The sequence below is a fragment of the Sminthopsis crassicaudata genome, chromosome 1 (assembly GCF_048593235.1).
Source record: "Sminthopsis crassicaudata isolate SCR6 chromosome 1, ASM4859323v1, whole genome shotgun sequence".
Taxonomy (NCBI): Eukaryota; Metazoa; Chordata; class Mammalia; order Dasyuromorphia; family Dasyuridae; genus Sminthopsis; species Sminthopsis crassicaudata.
The window spans coordinates 562,023,114-562,050,084 of record NC_133617.1 but is presented as its reverse complement, the minus strand read 5'-3'; the positions used below and the strand labels follow the sequence as shown (position 1 = coordinate 562,050,084).

General features: G+C 34.9%; 1 protein-coding gene across 1 annotated transcript in view; it reads right to left on the bottom strand.

Annotated features, from left to right (window-relative positions):
- Window positions 1–22,897, bottom strand: part of CETN3 (centrin 3) — a 39,574-nt gene extending 16,677 nt beyond the window's left edge. Inside the window, exons 1-3 of the mRNA XM_074282120.1 lie at window positions 22,590–22,897; window positions 20,126–20,261; window positions 17,677–17,791 (exon numbers count right to left, since the gene is read on the bottom strand). Coding sequence (XP_074138221.1) covers window positions 17,677–17,791; window positions 20,126–20,261; window positions 22,590–22,606 — 268 coding nt within the window. The 5' untranslated portion in view covers window positions 22,607–22,897. The remainder of the gene's footprint in view (window positions 1–17,676; window positions 17,792–20,125; window positions 20,262–22,589) is intronic.
- Between the last annotated feature and the right edge of the window lie 4,074 nt (window positions 22,898–26,971).

Genomic DNA, 26,971 nt, shown 5'->3' with positions numbered 1-26,971 from the left:
CATAATCACTCAAAAGAATTTGATCTAACTAACTACATAGGAAAAAAAAACCACACACACCCCCACACACACACACCCCCACACACACACACAAATCTATCTATTGTCCAGATTATAATATATAGCTGGATGAACAACATATACAACTCATCTATCAAAACATATATCTTGGACAGTTCAAATGTATGAGTAACTCAGAATTAGGAGAAAAAGAATGTACTAGATTTCCATATTGCACATTTTTAATTACCTTTACACTTCTCTCTGAAACAAAGGTTAGTTTTTTTGAACACCAATATTCTGGTGAAAATAATAAGTGGGTGTGAATCATGATATATTACAGTGTGCAAAGAAATGAAGGTAAAGATCACTCAAAAAGCAATGGATATGTGCAATTATCTCTTTAATAGACTAAAGCATAATGACATCATTCAGAAGTGAAGAGATGTCAGAGAACAACAAAAAGCAACATTTATATAGTATTTTAAAGTTCAAAAAGTTCTTTAAATATTTTACCTCATTTGATTTTCCTAAAATCCCTGTGAAGTTATAGATGGGAAAACAGAGGCTGAAAGAGGCTAAGTAACTTATCCAGGACCACATAGTCAGTATCTCAGGTAAGGTTCCAATTTAAGTCTTCTTTATTCCTAGGTTATCAATAAATTAGATAAATACCTATCTAATTTACCAATAGCATAGCCAAGAAAAGAAAAAAAAGATGAATACATCACTTAACTAGAGTAAGGGATGACCACTGGACAGTCTACATGTTTTATCTATATCAGGAAAATATAAAGAGGGCGTCTGACATGTTCGGTGAGCCATATGTACAAAGTGAATGAGATGCCATAAAGCAAAAATTACCTCCATACCACAGAGGTCATGCTTTTCCTTATTCTAAAATGTTAACCCACCTGACTTGTTAAATTACTATCTTTTTAAAGTCCAGGTGGTGCCTAGAGAACATACGGCCTGGAATCAGGAAAGACTTTTTTCAGAGTTCTAATCCAGTCTTCAGATACTTATTAGTTATGTGATCCTCAATATGTCACTTAACTGCCTCATTTTTCTCACCTTGTAAAATGAGCTAGAGAAGGAAACAGAAACTACTGCAGTATTTTGGCCAGAAAAACCCTAAATGGAGTCACAAAAAGTTAGACATGAATGAAAAATAACTGAACTGAACAGTCCCAACTAAATTACCACCTTTAGTAATCACAAGAAGTCTTTTCATGAATCCTCTCTACTTAGTAATGACTTTCCTTTCCAAATAGTGCTCTGTTTATATTTTAATGTATAGAGTTAAATATATGTTTAGAGGACAAGGAACAATACAATTTTTTCAAGCACTTAAGTACATAAGAAAAAAAAATAATAAAGTAAGGATGGAACTGTAAAATAAAATAAGAAATACAGGTAATGTGGTATAAATGGTAAGAGAATTAAATTTAGAAGAAACAGAAGCAAACAAGAAAAATGGCCTACAACATCAAATGCTACTGAATTCAAAAGCAATTATAAAGAAACATTTTCTTTAGAATAATAGGTACAAAAATCAGATAGTAAGGGATTAACAAACAGTTCAACCATACTATTGATAAGGAATGAAGGCAAGGCAATTTTGTACCCTGTGGGAGTATGAATTTTAATAAAAGTTAGTATTAATTTTCTAAACCTACATAAGAGAAGATATTTCTAATAGATTAATCACAATCTCGTTTTTGGTTTTTTTGTTGTTTTTTTTTTTTAAACTTAAACACAATAGGGAAGTTGCCAAAGGGAGAAAGGACTATCCCACCTCTAAGCTCCAGCCACTTTCTATTTGTATCCTTTACAATTTCAATTCAACTCAATAAGCATTGTTAAATAAGGGACTGCTACACCTCATGATCTGTATAAGGGAATACAAAAACAAAAATGTAAGCCTACCCAACCCTCAAAGAGAGTACATTCAAAGAAAAGAAAAAACAGAATATATTTTACATGAAAATATAAATTAAATTGTAGGAGGAAGAAAGCAAATTACAACTAGAGAGAATGAAGTTTGTCTAATAAAGAGACATTTGTCTGCAAAGTTTTCTCTTATCCCCTCTAAAAAGACTTCATCCTTAATGTGACTCTAACATCTGCTCTTTGTCCAAAATGATTTAATTTCTATTTCTCACATAACATTTTCTCTTTTTTCCACCTCTCACTGTTCTGTCTCTTACTTACTGAATATGCTTAAAACAAGGGATGCCTGTATATACAACAAATTTGTTCCCTACTTTAGAAAACGTGTAAATCCAAAAATGACTAAATGAATATACTTAAAACATGAGACATCTGTAGTGATATGAAGTCAGTTTAGAAAAATGATCAATTTAATCTGAAGTGTTTATATGAAGTATCCACAATGTAAAGAGCATATAGTCTCTGCTCTCTCAAAAAACCAATGCTAATTTTGATATAAATCCTTAACAGCCTGCTTTTGTTGCTGTTGCTGCTGTTCACTTGTTTAAGTTATGATCAACTCTTCCCAAGCCCATTTGGGATTTTCTTGGCAAAGATAATGATTCCTTCTCCAGCTCATTTTACAGATAAGAAACTGAGGCAAACAGGGGTACATGACTTGCCCAGAGTCACACACTTAATGTCTGAGACCAAATTTGAATTCAGAAAAAAAGAGTCTTCCTGACACCAGGACTAGCAATGTATCCACCATGCAACTTAACTGTCTCAAAACAAAAAAGGAAATGGAAAACCAGTCTGTGAATTACAAATACTATATTTCGATAGTTTAATCTGAAAGAGGAAAGACTCTAATGTTGTAATCGCTCCACCCCTTTTCATACCTGTACTATTCTTGCCCATCTTTCTGAAAAAACTCCACAAAAATTCTACTCAAAGTACTAGGATTCAATTTTATCTAATTATAGTAAAGGAGTGTGCTAAGTGATGGAGATAAAAGATAAAATGCAATTCATTTAGTATGTTGTGAAAACTAGAGTAGTACAAAAGCTGTCTCTTAGTCCTCACTGTTGTCACACTACAAGAATGCCTCCTTTTCTACCCACATACATTCTTAATATCTTTTATACTATTGTAGACATTTCATTGCTGTTAATACACTGAAGCCTGCTTATATATCTCATCGTGTAACTTACCTCTGACCTTTGGGTCACATGTAATTTTGATTCTTATAAAGTCATTCAGGCAAGTCTCATAGCTAAATATCATTACTGAGAGCTATTATTACTTAAAAATATGGACTCTTGAGACAACATATAGTCAAAAATCCAATGAATTTTCCCAAATTTGGTCCCCTTCAGTCTTCTATTCAAAGCTAGGTTGGGCTCATTGTCCATTTCCAATACTTAAATATATAAAACTCACAATGTCTAGTGCACTTGGAAGTTATAAATTTTTTCTTTCCTTCAGCATTATCTTCCATTCTAAACAGAAAAACTTCTTATCTGATGAGAGAAAAACCATTCACCACATGTTTCACTATAACTAAAGGATCTGGCCCTCACTGCCAATTATATCAAAACCACTACCTTTTTTTTCCTATTAAAAACACCTTGGCAGGAAATTAGGAAGTTATTTCTGGCAATCTGTCTAGTGTCTGTTCTTCCAGAGTACATTCTCAAGATGAGGTATGAAGAAGATGCCCTAGTATAGGGTAAGACCTGTATCTTACACAGATACCCAAACCCATGAATTTATTGGTTTTAATTTAGAATGGTAAAATAGATGATAAGACAAAATTTTGAAAAACAAAAGAGAGTTAAATGAAACTAATGTAAGGATTTTAAAAGTTTTCTCTACCTTACTCTCAAAATGAAAACAATTTTAATTTACAAGCTTCTAGATTAAGGTTTCCCAAACTAAGTTGCCCAAGACATTCGTGTTCCACATGATATAAATCAAAGTTCTGTAAGAATTTCAATGCTGACAATATTTTCCCCCTCTATGATTTGTGTGAAGACTTGTATGAACAGTTCTAGGTTGTAGTAAACAGAACCAAGAGAACATATACAATCACCACAATGATGTTTAAAAAAAAAAACACACTTATTTTAGAACTCTATTCAATGTAATAACCAAACATTAACTTCAAAAAATCATATCTCCCAGCTCTCGGGGATAGTGGTAGCCTAGAAGTGAGAAATAAGGGATATGTTTTCAGATACGACCAAAGTATACTGATTTGGTTTGCAAAATTTTAGTTGTTACAAAGGAGAGATACATTAGAGTCTGTGGAAAGTGACAAAGTGTGAGGAGTAATATAAAAAAGAAATCACTAAAACATTAAAAGTACAATAAAAATGTTAACACATTTATTTTGTATGCCCTATTATTTGCATGCTTAAATTTTTCTGTGTGAAAATAGGGTTAACTTTCTCAGTCTTATGGTAAAATTTCCTCAACCTTCCGTTATCCTCAGAAGAGAGAGAATAATTCATAACATCACAACTCCCCGGAATAGGAGTTATGAGTTTTGTCAAAAATTTCCAAGTTCAGAAATATTTCATGGTCAAATCAGTTTAGCAATTAACAAAAAGCTCTCCTAAGTCATCAAGGTTAGATAGAAATGTAAACATTATTTCTAAATCATTTATCCATCTCGTTGGTTTTTTTTAAGTCAATGGTCTATGAACAATGTAAATATTACTGTTTATGTACAACTGTGAATTATTATGGTCTAAATAAAATATCCTTCCACTATAATCTGTAATACTATAGCATCTTTCACAACAGTCTGTGAACTTTTTTTAAAAAATCTGATAACACATTTCAGTAATTAGCTTGCTTTGTAAATTATAAATCCTATGCTTAGACACAAAATCCTTTTAAAAGTCTGTTCCCTTGAATAACACTTTTAAAAATATTATTCTGAGAAGGAACCCATAAACCACCAGCTTTCCAACAGATCTATGACACATAAATTAAGAATTTCTTTCTCCTTTGCTGACTTCTCTTCCTCTTCCCAACTCCTAATCCTGATTCTTCTTGGACTGAGTTTCAGTTAAGTCTAAGGTTCCTTCATCTCTACTCTGTCCTCTTCAGTGTTCATGTTTTGACTTCTCCCATTCACCAACCTTCTTCTATGAAGGTAATCTTGAATATATTTCTCTGGCTTTCTATCTCTAGATTCATATTGGACATTTCAGCTTCTTAATTCATTGACCTCTCAAATTCAACAAGCTCAAAAACAAATTCATAAGAATACCAGAACTTGTTTTATATAAGTAGAACTGGTCAGTTTGTCTTTTAAGAGAGCTGAAAAACTATTTGGCTTCCTTGCTACCTATGGAACAAAAAGTCCAATCTTTGGAATTAAGTGTTCAACTGAGTATTAGTGTTAAGTTTTAGCAAAATATCTACTTTTACAAGGAACTCCATTCTGACCCCATTCACCAAGGTAAATATAAACTATATCCTTTCCAACTTTTTTTAAAGTAATTTTTTTCACATTTTATAGTTCCAACATGTCTTAATGCATTTGAACCAGAGCCATGAATCACTATATTGGCCTGAACCAAGGTTAGCCCAGAATATCTCCCAAACTTATTATCCTCTTAATGGCATCATTCTATCTAGTATTCTAGTGGCCATTTGCCAAACTCCTTATTCCTCATCTATCATTCAGGTGTCTTCTGCCCCTTTTTCTTACTACTGTTTCAAATGCTAAAGCAGTCAGATTCTTTACCAAGGCTAACCCCTCTACTTGTTTAAGTGATCTCCTTCCCTACTTCCTCCTTTAACATCCTGATCCCTCAGTCATCCCCACTTTCACTTATCTGTATTTTCTACCTTTCTAATGGCTTCCTATTGCCTAAAAACATGGTTTTGTGTCCCAATCCTTAAAAAAACCTTTCCATGATCCATGTTCCATCCCAGCTTCCTATCATTCAATATCTCTTTTGCCCTTTGTAGCCAAACTCCTCAAAAAGGTCATTTACAATATGCACCTATACTTTCTCTCCCCTGATTCTCTTCTTAATCCCTTCCACTGAAACCTCTCTCACCAAAGTTACTAATGATTTTAGTTGCCACATCCAACAGCTGTTTCTCAATCCTTATTTTCCTTGACTTCTCTGCAGCCTTTGACACTAGTGATCAGTCTCTCTTTGATTCTCTCTTTTCTTTAGGTTTTCAAGATACCACTCTCCTCTAGTTCTTCTATCTATCTGTGCTTGCTTTTCTAGATCCTCATTCCAATCACATTCACTAACTGCAGGTCCCTCAGGGTTCTGCCCAGGATCCTTTTCTCTGCTGTCTCTATACTACTTCACTTGGTGATCTCATTAGTTCCCAAGGACTTAATTATTATCTCTAAACTGATGATTTTCAAAAATAATCTTTCCTGTCCCAATCTCTCTTCTAATCTCCAGTTTTGCATTTCCAATTATCTTTCAGACATCTTGAACTCAATGTCCAGTAGACATATTAAATTCAATATATGCAAGACATCTCAATATCATTCTCCCTACCTTTTCCCCCACCACCTTCCCTATTACTGTAAAGGCAATACCATTCTCCCAGTCCTTCCGGCTTCCAGCCATAAATGGATTCCTAGCTCTTATCCCACCATACATAGTCTGCTGTCAAGACCTGTCGATTGCATCTTTCGAACATCTCCCCAAAATATCACTTCTATTCTGACACTGCCACCATTCTAGTACAGGGGCGCTCATCACTTTACACCTTAATAACTAAATAGCTAATGGTGGGCTGCTTGCCTCAACTTTCTCCTCAATTCCAAACCATTCTGCATTCAGCCATTAGAGTGATTTTTCCCAAAACACAGGTCAGATCATGTCATTCTTTCCCCACCTCCCGCTCAATAAATCCATGACTTCCAATTGCCTTCAAGAGCAAATATAAAATACTTTGCTTAGCATTCAAGAACCTTTACAACTTAGCTTACTCCTATCTTTCCTGTCATTTTAACCTTTCTCCCCAACTTGTATTCTTCACTCCAGTGACACTCGCTCCTAGCTGTGCCATGAACAAAACATTTATTCCATCTCTTGGCTCAAAGCATTCTGGAATGTTTCACTTAATGACCTTTCTGACTTTCTTTAAATTCTAACTAAAATCCCCAAGTTGTACAGGAAGCCTTCTCTAATCCCTTTTAAATCCACTGCTTGCTTTCTTTTCTTTCCTATTTGTGTGCTTTTTTTTGCATATTGTCTGTCTTGTTTATACTGTATAAAATCTTTGAGGACAGGCCCTGCTCTTTGCTTATTTTTGTAACCTCAGTGCTTACTTAACATAATGCTGGCCTATAGAAGGCTCTCAATAAATGTTGATTGATTTGATTCTTTTACTTTTCCTTCATCTTCTCTGAAGCAGTCAAGTGGAAGTGTCGATTCTTCTTTCAAAATGTCTCTTATTTATTGTTTCTTCTTTAATCACCTTAAGACCACTGTAGTTTGGACCTTCATTCCTCCAAACTTGGATTTTCAGAATACTTACTGGCCTTCTTGCCCCATTATTTATCTCACCAATGAAACCTATACAATTGTTTAGATGTCACTCTATTACTTAAAAATTTTTAGTGGCTCACATATACCTACATCAAAATCAGCAAAAGAAGAACAATTGTTGGGCAGAAAAGTACAACTTGCTGTCAAAAGGATTAAAAAAGGTATTAGCCTTTCTACCAATCTGAGATGCTTGTAACCAGCTGATAAAATCAAAGGCAATACCCAGGCTTCTGATCTTGTGTCTGGCTCTTATGCAGCAAAGCTGACTGCTGAAAACAGAACAAGGGAGTCAGATGGGACCTTTACAGCTGAACAATTTAGTTCTGGAGTGTCTGATTACCTACATGGCTTTCCAGGGTGTCTATATTTGTATTTTCTTGTGTTGTATGTTTCCCTGGAGATAGTCTTATGCAGGGAGCTGTACTTAAGTATTAAGGCACAGCATACATTATAGAACTGGGGAGTGATAACGCTATGCCACAAATATTTTTTATATCTTTAACACTTTCTAAACCCTTCCTTATTCACACAAACACACCTATGTGCAAGAGGTCATAGAATCATAACACTTAAGAGACAAAGATCAAACTTTTTAGCTTTGTTTTCCAGGTATGTTACCTTTCCAACTTTACTTTCCATTACTTCTTTTTAGGTACATTTTACTCCAGTTATTTTTTTTTCCTCATTTGGAATTTTCCAACCACATCATTTTTAATCTATACTTTTTTTCTATTGTTCATGTGCTACCATTTCCTTGAAAATACTCTAGCCTCTCAGTTCATCAACAACTCTTATGACATGCTCTATTTTTAGTTTTTCACAGACATGGTAGCATCTACACTGTCACATCAACATCTAGATCTGTGCTACCACATGATCTTCAACTGTGAAATTCTACTCTTTGATCTTATCTTTCAACCCTATTATCATTCCTCATATTTTCATCTCTGAAGAATAGATGCTTCTTTTCTTTGTATAAATTAAATCTATTTGTATCCTCAATTCTATTGAACCCCACATATTTCCTTTCTCATTCTCAATCTCTCCTTATTCCTTAACTTCCTTCCCTGATCACCTAAAAACATGCTTAGGTCTCTCCTACTTAAAAATAAATAAATAAATAAATAAAGAGTTACCATCCTGTATTTATCAATTTGATCTTACTTCCAACAGTTAAGTTCCTATAAAGAGACATCTATATTCTTTTACTTCTATCACATCACTGTCAACTGGTTTCTTGATCCCTGATTAAGGTGCCAAATTGCAAATCTGGCATCCAATCCAAATACTGCTTTCTCATTTTAAAATTGTCTTTGTCATGAACTTAATCACCAAAAATTGGAATTCTCAAATTATTTTTTTAAGAGTTCCAAATCTCTCTTTACTAAATTGCTTTATGATCCTTTTCTATCCCTCATGCTAACTGACCTCTTTGAATCTTTTGACACAGTCAACCCCTTTTTCCCTGCTTTGGTTATAATGACATAACTATCTCCTGGTTCTATTACTGTCTTATTGTTCCTTCTACAACTATTTTGCTACATCACCTCCTTGGTAAACTTGGGTTTACCAGGGAGGTAAACACTCTGAATCAGGTCATCTCTTTTGTTCATATATTCTCTCTTGGCATGTTCTTTTTCTCATCAGTTTTATCATCTCTATACAGATGGCTCATTTTTATAAATCCAATTCTAATTTCTCTCCTGTTTTCCAGTCCCACATTACCAATTATCTGCTAGACATTATTTTCTAAATCTAAAATTCAACAAATACAAAACATAACTTCTCTCTCCTTTTAAATCTACCCTTTTTAAATTCCATATTTATGTTGAAGGAAGAACCATTACCTTCTAGTCATAAAGTTGTTCTAGGTATTAGGAGATACCCTGTTTTCCTGAGCTAAGATCCAAAAAGCAATATGCACTCTGATCTTAACATAATTCTTTACACTCACCTTTGGGATGACCTCAGCTACAACAAAATCTCAGAATTGCTTCACACTGGCATCAAGTGGTCTGAGCTTTAATATCTATAATACTCATGGTTCCAGTCATGAAGCCCTGCTTTGAATAAAACTTGTCACATTGTTACTATTACCCCTCATTGTCAGAGGTACAGCTCATCATGTAGCCACAGGTAAAAATATTGAGATCACCTCAGTGTGCTAGAAACAAGGCTCTAGCATATGTGTCCTTGCTTACATGCTATTTCCTTCATTTTGAAATTACATTTTTGTTTAATTCCTGACTCTCCAATCTCTAACCTACTGTGTATAGCTCTGGTCACCAGGATCCAATCTGGTTTACATTTAAATTGGTGTCAGAAGTGGTTCTGGACAAAGAACCAGATCACTGGACTCTCCAATAGCAGAAGAAACAGATGAGGCACTACCTGAGAGTTCTCTAGAGTCAAACTCCCGCCATTCCTCCCACCTACCTGATGAGGCCTCTTCTTATTCCTAGCTCTAATTCCAGGTTTGATTTTACCTTTCTTTATAAGGAAAACTCCAGGTTGACCTGGGAAGGCTATTTTTTTTCTGTACAGCAAATGAAATTAACTGGGTTCTATATATGTCTCCTGCTCCTTTACAGCATGCCCCTGATAAATTTGCAAACTGTAAATCTCTTCTTGTGTACCAATTGAAAGTAGCATTTTAATTACATGCCTTGCCATGTATGTGCTGTGAACTAGCCTTCTGTTTGTACCTGTCTTATCATTTCATCTGTCTCTGTCTTTGTAAAATATTTGTGTTGTTTTTACTGTGGGCTAGATTTTGTTACTTTGAAAGATTTAAAACACAGCTAGCCTCCAAAAAAAGAGAAGATAAAAGAAGAAAAGAGAGAAAGAGAATGAGAGAAAGAAAGAAAAAAAGAAAGAGAGAAAGGAGAGAGAGAGAGAGAGAGAGAGAGAGAGAGAGAGAAAGAAAGAAAGAAAGAAAGAAAGAAAGAAAGAAAGAAAGAAAGAAAGAAAGAAAGAAAGAAAGAAAGAAAGAAAGAAAGAAAGAAAGAAAGAAAAAGAAAGAGAAAAGCAGTTAGAAAAACTGCCAAGGAACACACTGCATTCCCTTCTTAGATCTTAGTTTTGGGGTACTACCATATAGAATTTGTTTTAAGGAAAAATAAGAATTAAATTACATAAAAATTCTGAAAGTAAATGGCAAAGATTAATAGCTTCATTGTTCTAGGGAAATGAAAGAATGAGGCTAGTTTGGAAATAATCCCAAAGTGAACCAAGAAAAAAAGTAGGTAAATGACTTGCACTTTATAGCAATCACTTGCTAATCCTTCATTGACATTTCAGTTTTTTTCTTATTTTGTTAATAATCTTCACCCACCTATCTCTAAACAACTTAAACTGACTTCTGATTAGCAACAGTATGACATTGGATTCTTCCTCAAGATCACAATATGACTGTTAGTCACTCTAGTGAAGGAGGATGAAATTAGTAAGAAAAACTTGAGAGATGATAAGAAGAAACTTTTTCTTGCAACAGCTCAAAGCCTCCTGCGCCCCTTCTACACCATCAGAAAACTCAAGTATGATCTCTTTAATCAACAAGAAACCCAAGTACCCCAGAAAATAATAAAGAACCCTTTCTACCCTAATTATTCAGCAATAACACAACTCCAAGAAGGGATGGCAGGGGAGTAAAACAAGGGAGGAAATATTCAGATTATGCCCATTATCCTCATGACTCCTGTTTGAGATGTCTCCTTGCTCACATAGGAGAAAGAGGTTTCCTCACTTGTGCATACAAGTGTCAGACTGTCAGTTTAAATCTCTCTGTCTTTCCCTCTTCCCTCCCCAACAGTCGAGTATATCTCAATTGTGGGGATTGCTAATAGCCCATGTCCCAAAAGCCTGCACCTCTGAAATGTACCCCTTTCTTTTAGGGCTTCCCATCTCTTTGTTAATCCCTCTAATCTCAGATCAGATTCTCAAATTAAGATGTTGAAAAAATGCTAGAAAAAATATAGGTTAATTTGAATTACATTCTGCCCCACCTAGTAAAGAGGACGATAGCAATTGTCATGAAGCAATAGCAGAAAATGGAATGTGTGCACCACTTCTATGCCTGGGAAAAGTTTTGGGGATGATCTCAGACCTGGTCTAGGTAGGATCCTCTTGACTCATCTCCTCTCATTGTGCTATTGCTTTTCCAAAAAGGGAAAATTCTCACCTGTTCAATTCTGAGTCTTGATCTGTGACTACATGATTGGCTTTCAGCTAAGAGTCATATCTGGAATCAAACTAAGGGAGTTTTTCCCTCTGTAATGACACTGTTATAACTATGTCCCAATCTTTTCCTTTTATAGCAAATTTCTATAATTAAGTTTTCCAAGTACAATACTTAATCTATTAAATAATAGATTGATAATGGAACATCTCAGAATTACTATAATAGAATGCAAGTATGAACATCTTACAATTTAAACTTTTTTTCATGGTCAAATTATAATAAATAAGGAGAATATTCTCCAAAGGGGTAAATGATTGCATAATATAAGATAAATATATAATGTGAAAGTTTTCTAATTAATTGGAATAGTAAATTTTGGGAAAAGCAACAAGACTAGATTCTTTAAGAACTATATATATGTTTGTATATAGATAGATAGATAAAATTGTAAGCCTATATATACAGAGAGAGAGAGAGAGAGAAAGCCTATATATACGGCTTACAATTGAAATTCAGACTTTTAGCAATAAGTTCTCAAAATTAGATTAAAGATTTATTCATTAACGATTAAGGAAGTTATACATAAATTGTATTGATAATGGTAAAGAAAGTGAAGTTATTTTCTCATTTTTAAAATTATTTTTCTGATCACTTTAAAAGGTAGAAGAATAGGCCTAAATGAGCTTCCTAAGGATAAAAAGCACTAGCACTAGGCAGATTTACAAGTGAATTCTATTAAACAGCTAAAGATCAACTAGTTCAAATATTAAATAAAATTATTTGAAATAATAGGCAAGGAAGAGATTCTATCATACACCTTTCGTGAAACGAATGTAACACTGACACCTAAAACTAGGAAGAGTAAAATCAGAGAAAAGGAAATTATAAAGTAATTCCATTAATGGATATGGTGCAAAAATAAATGGGCTTTTCCTTAAATTGATAAAAACCATGTTTCTCCAAAACTGTTAGCAAGCTTTATTTGCAACAGTGTTAAGCTAAAAATGTTTCTAGTAATATCAGATGTGAAATTAATTTTGTATTGGAAACCTTAATCATAGCAGTAATAGAAGAAAAAGAAATAGAGTCAAAATAGGCAGCGAGGTAATAAAAATCTTTTTGCAAATAATATAATACATTAGCATTCCTATATAACACAAACAAAACTCTGCAAGATATGTCCCATTTAAAAAAATTCTAGACAGTATTAAATACCTGGAAGTACTTTTTCTGAAAGAAGCTGAGGAACTATAGCAGATTTAAATAATTGAAGAAACATGTTATTCAGGGGAATGCAGGGACAATAAAATAAAAATGAAGAACAAAAAGTCAAGAGTAGCTAATAAAATAAACTAACAAAAAGACTAAAGCAAAGAGATTTAGCAATAATAGTTCTTAAACAATGTTATAAGGCAATAATTATCAAAACTATCTACTACTGACTAGAAACTTAAAAAGTCAGTCAAATTTTTAAAGAGATTCTTATATCAGATACAGGATTTATGTAAGGATAGAAACAGCAAAATGATGTATAAACTGAAATTCAAGTTTCAAGATTAAAGAATCATTTAAAGTGATTACACAAAATTTCTAATTTTGGAACCAGAAAACAAAACCTCTTTCAGCGCTGTCCTGAAAATAAGTCTATTGTCCAAGAAATGATATCTAGCAACCAGATAACATCTAGAATTCAAAATGTGCTGATTAAATGGAAATATAGAATGAGTTATAGGGGAAGAACAATGGATAGAGTACCACCCCCCTAGAGTCAGGAGAAACAGTTCAAATTCAGCTTCAGACACTTAGCTATGTGATCTGAGTAAGTCATTTAACCCCAATTGCCTTGTCAAAAAGAAAGAAAAAAAATGGGCTACTAGAATACACGGAGACTTGATATCAGTTAATATTGGTGATAACTATTATATTGCTTCGGTCTTTTGTTTCAATATGTTTAAGTCTTTGTTACCTTGGTCTCAGATAAATCTCCCTTCTCAGAACTAGTCCATTGTAAGCCCTCTGAATAGTTTAATCTGTACCTGACCTAATGAATTATACAATCATAGGAACTGTGAGAAAAACTTTATTGTATCGTTTAAACCATAACCTGTATAGATGGATCATCTCCATATGTTTAAAGACTCTTAACTAAGGACCTATGTTATGCTAACCAGAAGCAGCAGATTTAAAAACTGATATAAGTAGTTTTCCTTAAGAGTCCCTAGCAGATCTTTCTGACAACTTCCACAGCTGCCAAATTTGTGGATATATAATCCTGGATAATATGAAGAAAGCCCCTGCTCCTGAGTAGAAGGCAGAATCTTCCAGGGAGATCAAAGTGCATCTAGCACAGACCCAGAAAGAGTTGATATCCAGATGAGACAGTCCCAAGATTTCAGCCAAGAGATGAGCATATTGCCCTAGTTATTTTTTTTCCTTTCTCTTTTGTTATGTGCCCAATCAATGAGGCCCTTATTTAAGCTTATGTTGGCATTTCCTCCCTCTACATGCTTGGCCTATTCTGCCTTTCTTTTCTGCCTGCAAGCAAATGATGACTATCAATAATACCTAGGACACATTATCCCTATGGATTTTCTCAAGGAACTAACCTCCCCCTAGGCCCCATTTCTTCCTGGTCCACCTAGCCTCTTCTGGCATCCTGCTTATACCAGCCTCTCCTTTATTAGCTATAATCATAGGGGTTCTCTCAGACTCCCTCCTTTTGACCAAAAGAGGGGAATGTCAAGATTTTAGGAGACACCCCGTTTTCTGAAGCTAAGGCTCAGCAGGCTGTTCCCTGAGCTTGGCAACCTAATCCTTTGCACTCACCCTCTGGATGACCTCAGTCACAGCAAAATCCCAGAATTGTTTCACACCAGCATCAGTTGGTCTCTGAGCTTGGCCCCTGCAGTACCCATGTTCCAGTCAGGAAGTCCTGCTATGAATCAATCTTGTCACAAGGTTACCGTCACCCTTGTTGTCAGGGCTGCACCTTAGTGATTAGCCACAGGTATTGAGATCTCCCCACACTGCTGCAGCATTTCTCTCACTTGTGAAATTAAACTTCTTTTTTGATTCTTAACTCACACACCTCTAGCCTGCTAGCCACCCTCATGTTAGAGAACAGCTCCAGTCTGGTTGACAGGTTCATAATCCTGGAGTCGTCCTCATATCCCTTCACACCTTCTATATCCAAAAAATTCTCATGTTATGTTTGTTGATTTTTATCTCTATATAACACCTCTTATGATTATCCTCTTTTTTCTATTCATTTAATGAGGTAGGTCAGTCCTTCATAACCTCTTACCTGGTCTACAATAGATTCTCTTAAATAGGCATCCCTACTTCTAGTCTCTTTCTTCTCCAATTCAATCTGTATTAAACTGCCTGATTAGGTGATGGCCAGATGACAGAGAAGATGGACCAAAAAAAAGATCTACATTCAAATCTTACCTCAGACATTTGTGTAATCCTAGGCAAGTTACTTAACCTGTCAGCCTCACTTCCTCATTTGCGAAATGAGATGATAATACTAGCACTTATTTCTCAAAGTGTAATGAGAATCAAGAGATAATATGTGTAAAGCACCACACAAAGTGTTCTTTAAATGCTAGCTATGATTAATATTTGATGAGGTAGGAAGAAAAAAATTAAAACTTACAATCACACAAAAATGAATGTTGAAAACTATCTTTACATGAAATTGGAGAAATAAAAATGTATGTATGTTATGTGTGTGTATTTGCCCATGCCACTTCCTTGCTTACTCCTGTGTGTAAAGTATTATGTGTGGAAGAAAAACCAAAAACGCTTAAAATTTAGTTGCAGTGTTACTTATCAAAAGTAGAGGAAAGAAATTTTTTTTTCAAAAATAAAGAGTTCAGCAGCTCCTTATTGCCTCTAAGATAAAAGATTTTTGGAATTTAAAGTACTTTAACATCTAGTTCCAAGAAACTAGATAGCAAAGTAGACAGAGTGCTAATCCTGGACACTTATTAACTGTGTGACCTGGGCAAATCAACCTCCATTTGCCTCAACTGCCTCAACTGTAAAATGGAGAAAAAGCAAATGACAAAGAGAATGCCAAGAAAACCATGCAGGTACACAAGCTACACACTTTAAAAAAAAAAAAAAAAAATATATATATATATATACATATATATATATATATATATATAAAAACTACAACAATCAAATAGCTCCACCTACCTTCCAAAGAGTGATTTCAAATTGATTCTACTTATTCTACATTTCAGCTAAAATATACTAATGTCCTGCTTGATATGCTATTTCTTATTTCTGGGCTTTTGCTGTCTAGAATATTCTCTCTCTTCACTTTTGCCCCTTAATATCTTAGTGTCCTTTAAAACACAGCTTGCATTCTATCTCAGGTTAGAAACCATTCTTAATCTCCTTCACTCCCAGCTATAAATGTTTGCTCAATCATTAAATTACCATATATTTACATAACTATGTAAATATTGTATACCCCTCTCTGAAGAATATAAACTAGTCAGGGGAGTGACAACTTTGTTTTTGTCTTTGTATCCAGAGCATCTGGAATAGCCTTGCAGAGTATGTACATAATGCCTGTTGCAATGATAGTTTCCAAACATCCCTCCACCTAGCCAAATCTTCAACAATTAGCCAATACTATAAGCTCTCCCTAGTTAAATGAAACAAAAATAGCCTTTTCCCTAAAGTTTAAATTATAAAATTAAATTTTATATATATAGAACATAGAATATATGTATTTATATATAATAAATAATATATATAGTTATAAACTATAAAATAACTACTTATTTTAGTATGTAATTATATTCTATCTTATATTGTTACTGAACTATTTTGGATATAATCTTGTCTCTAATTTTAATTTTATGTTCTTCAATAGTACAGTTTGTAATTTATACTATTTCTTTAATCTCCTAGAGGGCTTTAGCAGTGTACCTGTACTGGATACAAATAATGGATTGATTAATAAAAGTGATTATTGTTATATTCAATATCACAATGCAAGTTATTGAATACTTACTATAATAGAGCATTCGACCCACTTTTTTAACTTTGGTGGGAAGGAGAGCAATTGCTAATAAAACTTCAAGGAAGTTTAATGTTCAAAGTAAACTAGAATTTCATTATGAAAAAATATTTCCACCAATTTTGAGATTCTATAACAAGAATCAAAGTAAACAGATTAAATATTTTACTCTTAGAGTTTTAAAAGAAGTCATAGGTAAGTCACTGATAATTGTTTCTAAGTGTCAAAAAGTACTGAGTGTCAACACCTACCAAACCATCTGGAACAATTTTAAAAATCAAATAACTATCTTTTCTTAGCATTATGTAGCTTTTGAAAAAAATTTCTTTCTCCTACTTTTCACTGAGCTACATTACACCTAAACTTCTTTTAAGCATTGTTGGGCTTTTTTTTATCACTTAATATTTTACTCAAAAAATCAATAGGCTTTTACAAGCCAAATATCAACATTGCTTCTTTAAAAGAAGAGGCTGGAAAAGACTCCTAGATTTTAATGGAAATAAAATGTTAACAATAAAACTTTAAGAGAAGGAGGAAACGGACAATATTTCTATTTTTATATATTCTAAAAGTTCAATGTGCTAATTTCAAAACCAAACTATAATTATTTAATATATTTATGCATTATATAATTATGTATAAAAATACACTATAAAAAAGGGATTTGTTCCTATGAATTTTGAGGTTTCACTCTATATTAATTTTATTACACTTTAGAATCTTCAGAACAAAACAGACCAAAAGAATAAAAAATAAAGATGACCTACAAGAAAACTGTACTTTATTCTCATAGAAAAAAAAGAGTAACATCATTTCAATCCTCCATGAAACTACTGAAATTAAAAATATATATTAAAATATTTTATTATAACAAAAAATTATCAGAAACTAGAAAAATAAAAAAAGTTTATTTTTCCTAGTTCCCAAGCTAATTTCCTAATCATTTCCAAATATAAAGAAAAAATTAAAATACATACCAACTTCATTAAAATCTTCAAAGGTGATTTTGCCGGTGGATTCTCGGTCATAATCTTTTAGAATCTTTAATACATCTGCTTTTTTCACATCAAACCCCAAGGCTCTCATTGCCACCTTTTGGAATAAAACAGAAATACAAACTACAAGCTACAAAAATGTAAAAGGCGTACATTTTTTTCTTCTCCACTCCATAAAAAAAATTTTAAAGATAAATATACCACATAGAAGACCATCAGAAGAAAAATAAACAAAATGTAAATGAACATACTTTCAATTTCAAGAAACTAATAAATTGTTTTAACAATTCTTTCCACTAGTGAAGCCAAATGAACTCTCATGCTATATAAGTTTCTTTATAACTCAACAAATACTTATTGCCTAGCTATGTTCAAAACACTGTACTAGATATATATCTGCCCTCAAGGAGCTCACAAATTCAAGGCAAACATGATGAATTGAAAATTAAAATTTAAAAATAAATAATAATAATAAGACATGTATATGCCATTTCATCATTTATTTTAAATTTTCCTTACAAATATTTCCATTTTGGGGGCAGCTAGGTGGCGCAGTGGATAGAGCACCAGCCCTGAATTCAGGAGGACTTGAGTTCAAATCTGTCTCAGACACTTAACACTTCCTGTGTGACCCTGGGCAAGTCACTTAACCCCAGCCTGGGGGGGGGGGGGAATTCCATTTTGAAGATGATAGTGAAATTTACAAAGGCTAAGTAATTTGTTTAGTGAGCATAAAAACCAGGATATATTTCAAAAAGTATTTAAATGGGGGGCAGAAAGATCTTAGTTGGGCAAGAGTGGGATAGGGAGGGATTTGAGGTCATCTGAGATAAAAAGAAGAGAGCAAGCAAAGGTAAACAGACAAAAGAGAACAAGGCTTATTTAGGAAATGAAAACATAAATATGCCTAATGGGGAGAGTTTATATTGAAGGTATAAGTGAGGAGGAGAAAAAAGCTGATAAAATAGGCTGGAACTGAAATATGAAGAATTTTGAATGCAGGACTTTAAAGAGTTAGTCTATAATCCATTGGTACTTACTAAAAATTTTTTAGCAGAGCTAGTTTTATGACTATTTTAAATGTATAACATTTAGGAAAAGACCAACTTGAAGGCAGTAAAGAGGGCAGATTATAAAGGAAATGTCATTATTAAAGCATTCTTCTCTTTATTAAAGCAAATTCTTCAAAGCCCAAAAAGGTTAAGGATAGATCTGTAAAAAGGTCACATAGTAACATAACCAGAATGAGAACATCAGTATACTTAGCGTCCAATTCAACTTTCACCCATATTTCATTTCAAATGTTACAACTTTTCCCCACTGAAAATATGAAAAACTCCTTAATCTACTTTAAAAAATCTGTCCTAAACATGTTTTTGCAAAGATTTAGAACTTAAAGTGGTTTACAATTTTTATTTTTCTTTCCCGAAAGATTATTACAATAAATACTCAACAAATACCATTTTCTCCATCTTTTCAAGGACAACATCCTTCTCTGTCCCCCCTACCCCTCATACACAAATACATATTCCATATTCCCTTCATATTTGTAAAATATGCTAGACAATAATTCAGGAAAATATAAATTTAAATGGTGCCTCAGAATCTTACTAGCTATGTGATTCTTAACTCTTAAGTCTATTAAATGGGCATAATAATTGCACCTACTCCACAAGATTGTTGTGAAAATCAAATAAAATAAATGTATATAAAATTCTTCATAACCTTATAGTGGTATAAAATGCTATTATCAGTTCATATTTAGACATTTCTTTCCACAAGCATTAATAATACTAGTCAAATATTACATGTTCTTTACTAGAGAATGTGATGGTGAAACCATATACATGTATTTCAGACTCCTGCAAACACAGCACGTGTAAACATGCACAAAAGCAAAGTACACCAAAAATCAGACATCTAGAATCCCATTTATATAAGATACCAGATTCATTCTTGTATATGCCTTTGAGAATGTGTGTATGTGGCATCACTTTCACCCTTTAAAGGCAGAATATGCAAGAGTATGGGCCTTATTAAGAGTAGAGACTTTGAAAGCAAAAACTCTTTAAATTTCCAAAAGAATATTTAAGTGCTAAATAAATTCTTGCAGTTTAACAGTTTAAAATCATCTAATATTATTTAAAATATATACCATTCATAGTAATTATTTTTTATAATTTAAAATGCTGTTAATTTGTATTTTCCTAACATAGTGCCTGATCCATAACAGGTGTAATACTTACTTAATGACTGATATCACTATATAAAAGTCATTTCCTAAAAAAAAGATGTGTTAGGATACTAGTGGCGCATTACTGCAAAAGTTTTATCATAGTGGTTCAGTTCCACAGATAAGCATAAAATTAATTAGACAGTAGTTTTCAGGTCAATGCCAACTGTTACAAGCCAATTTTAAAATAACTTTTACCTTCAACTCATGATAGTCTATTGCTTCATCTTTGTCTGTATCGAATAATTCAAAAGCATCTTTTATTTCTTGCTTCTGTTCTTCAGACAGCTCTCGTCTTTTTTTCCTTTTTGTTTTGTCTACCACAAGTTCATTTCTGTGACATGAAAGAGAGAAAACAGAAAATCTTGTAGTCTACTTTAATTTTCTTTTGCAATCATCAATGAAAAAATAAGATGAGTGTAATGGGGGAAGTAACCAAATAAACATCAGGATGATTTTCCAAATTTCTGCAATTTATCTTGAGAGAACAAAGATAGAACAAATTTCTTTTTTTGGACTTAATTGCCCACTCATGTCCTTTCATGTGAAATCCCTGCCATCAACTAACTTCACCTCCCAAAATTGAAAGAGCCAAGAAAACTGTACAGATAGCATACTAAAAGAAAATGCTATTTTACTTCTTTCCTTTAACAATGTTACAAATAAAGTGATGCCTCAGATACATACAGTAGATTTTCAGAAGCAACATAAAATTTATTTTCAAATTTAAACTCAACAAAGCCTTCTGCAGCATTTCTAGCAGTATAAAATTAATTGTAAAGATAATCAAGTCACTTAGATTTTGACTCACTTTTGTTTCCAGCTAAAATTAACTTCTACATTACTTAAGCAATATAATCTAAAGGGATCTATGACACCAACTAAGTTATTTTAGCATACTAACCTATAAAGTTAATTATACATCTTAAACATGGTTTTCCCCCTAACAAAAATCAACTAAAATTATATTAATCTTTAAAAAAAAAAAAAAAAAGGTTCACATGTTACAGGTATAAAATGCAAATAAAATCTATGACATTCAATTGAAGGAATAGTGTCTTCTTCTGGAAAAGCAGAGATGGTCATTAAATTTATTCTATATGAAAATAAAAGTATCAAAAAGCCTAAACTTTTTAAGTTGTCACTTAAATCTTCTAAAATTCCAAAGAAATTAAATTGTGGCATTATTACAACAAGCAAGTTTGCAAAGGGCAAAGAATTTAATAAAAACTCTAATATAGCTAAATTAAACAGATATGACTTCTACAATGTAGGTATGACTGCAATGAGATCTCCCAGGAAGATCACAGATTTATGGATCTGATAGTGTTACCTTCAAAATTAGGGCCTGGAAATTTCTTCTTAAAGAGGTCAAGGTCATAGCTGTGTTTGACTACTGATATCCTATCAAAGAGTTTCTGACTACTGCTCTGCACAGATGATAAAACTAGTAGAAATCTTTGGGGATGGAAGAAAGGGAGGGCGGGAAAGACAAATAAAGGCTAAGACAGATGGGATATGATCGTAAGGATATTAGGAGAAACATTCTTTTTAATAAAAGAATAGAGAAACAGAATTTGTGAAGTAAGTACATGATGTAAAGGGACTCTGCCAATTTTTTAAAAAAAGCATCCTTTTTAATTCTAGGGCCTTGCATATAGAAGGTAAAAGAAACTGTCAAGAATCCTAGATTTTTAATAAAAAGACTTAAAATTCCCTTGGCTACTAAAGCATGAGTGAAATCACTTCACCCCTCTAGATTTTTCATCTTCAGAGTTAAAGGATAAACTTGGTTATTTCTAACATAACTTTTAACAAGAGTTCTTTCTTAACCTGGGGGCGGGGAAGGGGAGAAGACATGAATTTGCTTATTTTTTTTAACCTGTTTCAATATTATTGGTTTTCTTTGTGAATATTATGTCCTTTATTTTATGCCTTTACAAGCATTATTTTGAAGGGGTCCACAGGTTTCACCACATTACCCTCTCGGCGGATAATTCACATCCCCCAAATAAAATGGATAGTAAGAACCTCGGTTTTAACATCTAACATTTATGGACCATGTTAAGGTTCACGAAGCATTTCTCCCACGGTGATCCTTCCCTTTACAATACTATTAACTGAATGGGAAGAGGGGGAAAGTGAGAGAGGCCAGAGGTCAAAAGGGAAAAAAAAAAATCAAACTGTCAAGGGAAAAAAACCAAGATGGAGAAATCCAGGTGACTCGGTTCTGCCCAAGGCAGGGACGTTTTTGTTTGGTTTTGGTTTGGTTTTGGTTTTGAAAGGGAAGATGAACAGATGTGAAGGAAACTGGTGGAAGACAGTCAATAACGGGATGATCTGAGGCCAGGGCGTTTTAACAGCCCGGGACCCCAAGCTCTCGCGATACTTCGCTCCACTCCAGTTCGGGGTCGTAGCCACGGCCTCAGTCCTGGACGCTTCGTCTAGAAGCTAAGGGCCTGCTGCACCACCTGCAGCTTCTCACCCAAATCGGGAAAAAGGGCGGTCTAGCCGCAGGGGGCCTGGCCGCAGGTTTCCCAGCTTCCTCGGGATGCCTGTCTTCCCGCCCCCTAGCTCCCCGCCTCCCTCTAGCCCGCCGGTGAGACCCCGCTCCGGGGCGTGGGGGGGAGGGATGGAGCAAAGCCGCCCCCTCTTTACCGACCTCAGAGCTAAACTCATTTTCTCCTCGGACAGAGGCGTTTGCCACGGACGAAATCACCCCCCCCGCCCCTGGCAGCGCCGCTTCCTCCAGCCCTTCCACACAACACCAAGCGCCCTCTTCGAAACGCGACAGTCTCTAGGAGGCCGCCAAAACACCACCCCCGCCCCCGATTGGTTGAAATCCCTTTCTCTTAGGTCTACTTGAAAAGACGCAAGTTAAACTCTAGTATTCATTGGGCACAGTCATGTGTCAATCCTAAGGATTTCCCTACTTTCCCATCCGCACCCGCCTCCCTTCCCTTTTAGATTGGTTGGATCACTGGCCGGATGTGTTTTCCCAAAACTCTTTGCGGGGGCGGTCCGAATGGGTAGGTGGGGGGTGGGAAGCAGTTACGGTTGGGGGGGGGACAGAAAGGTGCGGGGGAGGAGGGAGCGGGCTACTCTACACCATCCCAAGGAGAACGCTCGAGGCTGCTCTCGCCGGCGCGGCGGAGAACGTGTGTGATTTAAAAATTCGTCCGCTACACAGTTCCATCCGCAGACTAATAAAGAGCTTCCGGGCGCGCCGCCGCGTGCTGCCTTAGCCGTCGGCCCCAAAGTGCAGCCTCCAACTTTTCAAGAAGAAAGTTGACTGTTCAAGAAGAGGATGCTATTTAGTGGAGAGCCCCGATGGCTTCTTTGCTTCACAAACCGTTGCCCAAGCGACTTTTATTGAGTCACGTGTCTGATCGATGATCCCATTTGGGTTCTTGGCAAAGATACTGGAGTGTTTTGCCATTTACTTAGGGATCCATTTTGTCAGGAATCAGAGATTAAGTGACTTATCCAGTGTCGCACGAAGAGGAAGTCGAACTTCGGCCTTCCTGACTCTAGGCCCTCTACTATATCCATTGAGTTACCAGTTGCCTCCCAGATGACAGTTCATGGCCAGATCAAAGCTCTAAGCTATACTTGGGCATGAAGAAAAGTACTGAGCAGAAGTCTCAAACGATAAACAGTAATCCCTGGCCTATAAAGACATAAAAGATAGTCCCTGCATCCCTTTTTTGATCTTGGCTGATTAAAAATAATTGGGCTTCCCAATAGTTAGATATATTGGCTTATAATTTACATGTAAGTGCTGCTGTACTAACAACAATATAAAACTGAGACAGGCTTTTTAACTTAATTTTTTTGAGGGTTTTTATTTTCATTAGGTCAGGAGATCTATTTCACAACTTGAGTTTTATGGAAATGTTTTGCCTAACTTCTCATGTGGTTAGGTGGGGATTAAAGAGAACCTAGAACTCAAAACTTTAAAAAAAAAAAAAATGAAAAAAAAAACTTCTGAATGTATCTGGGGGAAAATATTAATTTTTAAATGAAAATAAAAGAGAAGTAAAAATATTAGCGGATGATAGATGACCTAGAGACATTAAGAAGCCACAGTAGCTTATTGAGTAGAAAAGTGACATAAGCTTTGGGAAAAGCATTGGGAAGATGGAGGGGAATGATAACGGTGAACAAAGAAAGACCTCAAGGCGGGAGAGGGAAATTAGAAGGCTATTGTGATAGTCTATGAAAAGGTGCTGAACTAGAGTGGTTACAGTAGATAGAAGGTTTGGAAGGAGAGATTTGGAGGTAGGACTAAACTAAAGGATGGTTGAAGGAACTGATTATGTTTAGCCTTGATAAAAGAAAACTGGATAGCTGGCTTCAAATATTTGAAAAGTTATGAATAGGTGATTAGATCTTGAGTCTTTTTCATACTTGTGTCCCCATTACATAGCAGAGTGTCTTGCACAAGGTTGTTGCCCTTCTCAAAGAGAACAAAATAATATCACCAGACCAATATGAGCTTGGAATGCTTTACCACAGGTCAGGAACAAATAGTCTATGTGAACATTTGGAGTGTATTCTCTAAATTTGCACATCTCATTTCTTTTGAGCTGTTTCAATTCCATCTTGCTCATAAATCACACCACCTTCTTTGATGAGGACATGTCATGCTGGTGCAGAAAACCTGGACTGGCCAAGCAGAGAAGATGATTTGAGCCCTTCTGGATGGGCATATCAACAATCCTCTGTGATGCTCTCTGAGTGAGCTTGAAATCCTGCTGTGTCAGCAATTACATGACCAGATTAAGCTTTCGAAGACATCCTGAGCCTGGGATACTTCCTTGCTTTATGGAAACTAATTTTAGTTGACAATAGAACAGACATCCTGAGTCAAGGGCATTTCCTCTATTTATGACTTTATAATCCTTCTCACCTAATCTTTTTGAGCAAATTCAGTTCAATTTACATCTCCATATGCATGCTACCAGCTTCAGAAAAACAAAGCATACATACAACCTAATTCTGGTCACCATGTGCATGCTTGCCTTGTATGAGTTCTCCATTAAAAATCATCTTTTAGGCAAGCATACATTTGGCATTTGAACAACAGAACCAATTCAAAGCACAGCTCAGAGCACAACTTCAAAGTTCAATTTCTTCCTTCAAATTTCTTCTTCAAAGTTCTACAGTAGAGTTTGAATGTTTAGCAGTTTAGTTTGAGAAAAGATCTCAGTGTCCTGTCAGGTGATTTTCAGAATCTTCCTAAGACAGCTTAAATGGAAGCGATTCAATTTCTGGCATAGTGCTGGTATACTTTCTGATTTTCACAGATATATAACAATGAGGTTAGCATAACTCCTGTACAGATCCTCAGTTTGGTAGTCAGTCTAATTAACCTTATTTCTTTCACACACCTTTGGACACTCCCAAATACTGAGCTAGCTCGGGCAATGGATGTATCAACCACATTATCATTGTGTACATCCCAGGAAAATTTACTGCCAAGGTAAAGGAACTTTTCCACAGAATTCAAAACTTCTCTATTTGCTGTAACTGATGATGGTATGCTGGCTGGTGGAGCACCTGCTTTCTTGTTGCTAGGCCAAAAATTAAAACAAGCAACAGAGAATCATATTTTGTTGTATCTCAGCTTCAGAGGGTGCAGTGAATGCAAAATCATCTGCAAACAAAAAAATCACCTACCAATTTTCTCTCCACTTTAATCTTGGCTATAGCCTTTTCAAGTTGAATAATTTACCATCAGTGCTTGTCTTCATTGAAAGCATTTGACAACATTGCTGAAAACATCGTGCTGAAAAGTATAGGAGCAAACATATAGCCTTGTTTCTCTTCATTGGTGGCTATGAAAGCAAGAGAATAGCATTCATTATTCAGAATCTGGGCAAGTATGCCATAATGAAATTGATACCACAATACTGATAAATTTATCAGGGAAGCCAAACTTTGACAAAATTTTCCATAAGACCTCATGACTGACAATATCAAAAGGCCTTGATCAGAACCATGAAAATTGTATACAGACCTCTGTTCTGCTCCTGGCATTTCTCCTGGAGTTGTAAGGCAGCAAACACCACATAAACCATTCCCTAGCCCTTTTGAAGCTATGCTGGAGGATGATTAGAGGCATCCTTGAATTCCCAGGGGATAACCATAACCACCTCTTGCCATATAGCCAGAAAAATTTCAGTTTTTCTATGAGCAATGGACCCCCACCTCAATTCCACCTTGTAAATCTCAGCTGGAATATGCCCTAATGACATTCAAAACATCTGCACTTGGAAATTTTTTTTCTAGAGAGGGTAAAAAGGTCAATGGCTTCAGCAATTGATGAGTATCTGTTGAGTGTTCAGTAGCTCTCTCCAGGATCATGTTCTTATCATTAATCAATGTGACTCCATCAGCTCTGAGGAGTTGAGGTGCACCAAATGCCTTTGACTTATAAATAGCTTTCAGAGCACCATAAAAATGCTTTGGATTATTACTATCAGCATAAAATTGAATTTCATCTGTCTTTTTACTAAGTCAAGAATTCTGCAACTCTCTAAGCTTTGCTTTTGATGGAGTCAAATACTGCCTGCCTACTTAGGGAAGGATGAGCTATCCTCTAGTAAATCCTGTGGACTTCTTGTTTTTCCTTTAGCTACTTCTGAATTTCCATATCATTTTCATCAAACCAATTATGTTTGTGAATGTTCTGATCCAGATGAGTAAATGCAGTACTGTATACCAAACCTCTGAAAGCTATCTAATCCTTTTCTGCTTTACTGTTGTTAGGCACATGTTAGCTCAATTTTCCCTCTGAGTTTGTTACAAACTATTCCCACTTAGAAAAGTGCTCTAATGTAGCTCACATCACAGTAAGCCCTTATTAAATGACTATAGGCCATAGATTTAAGGACTTTCACTATCTAATGTATGCTCTCTAATTTATCATTGAACTTCATAAACTATGAAGCCCAGAATTTAATCTGATATTCCAGATAATGTATGTTAGGAAGGAGTACAATGAGACTATCATCTCCTTATTCTTGAAAACTATGTCTT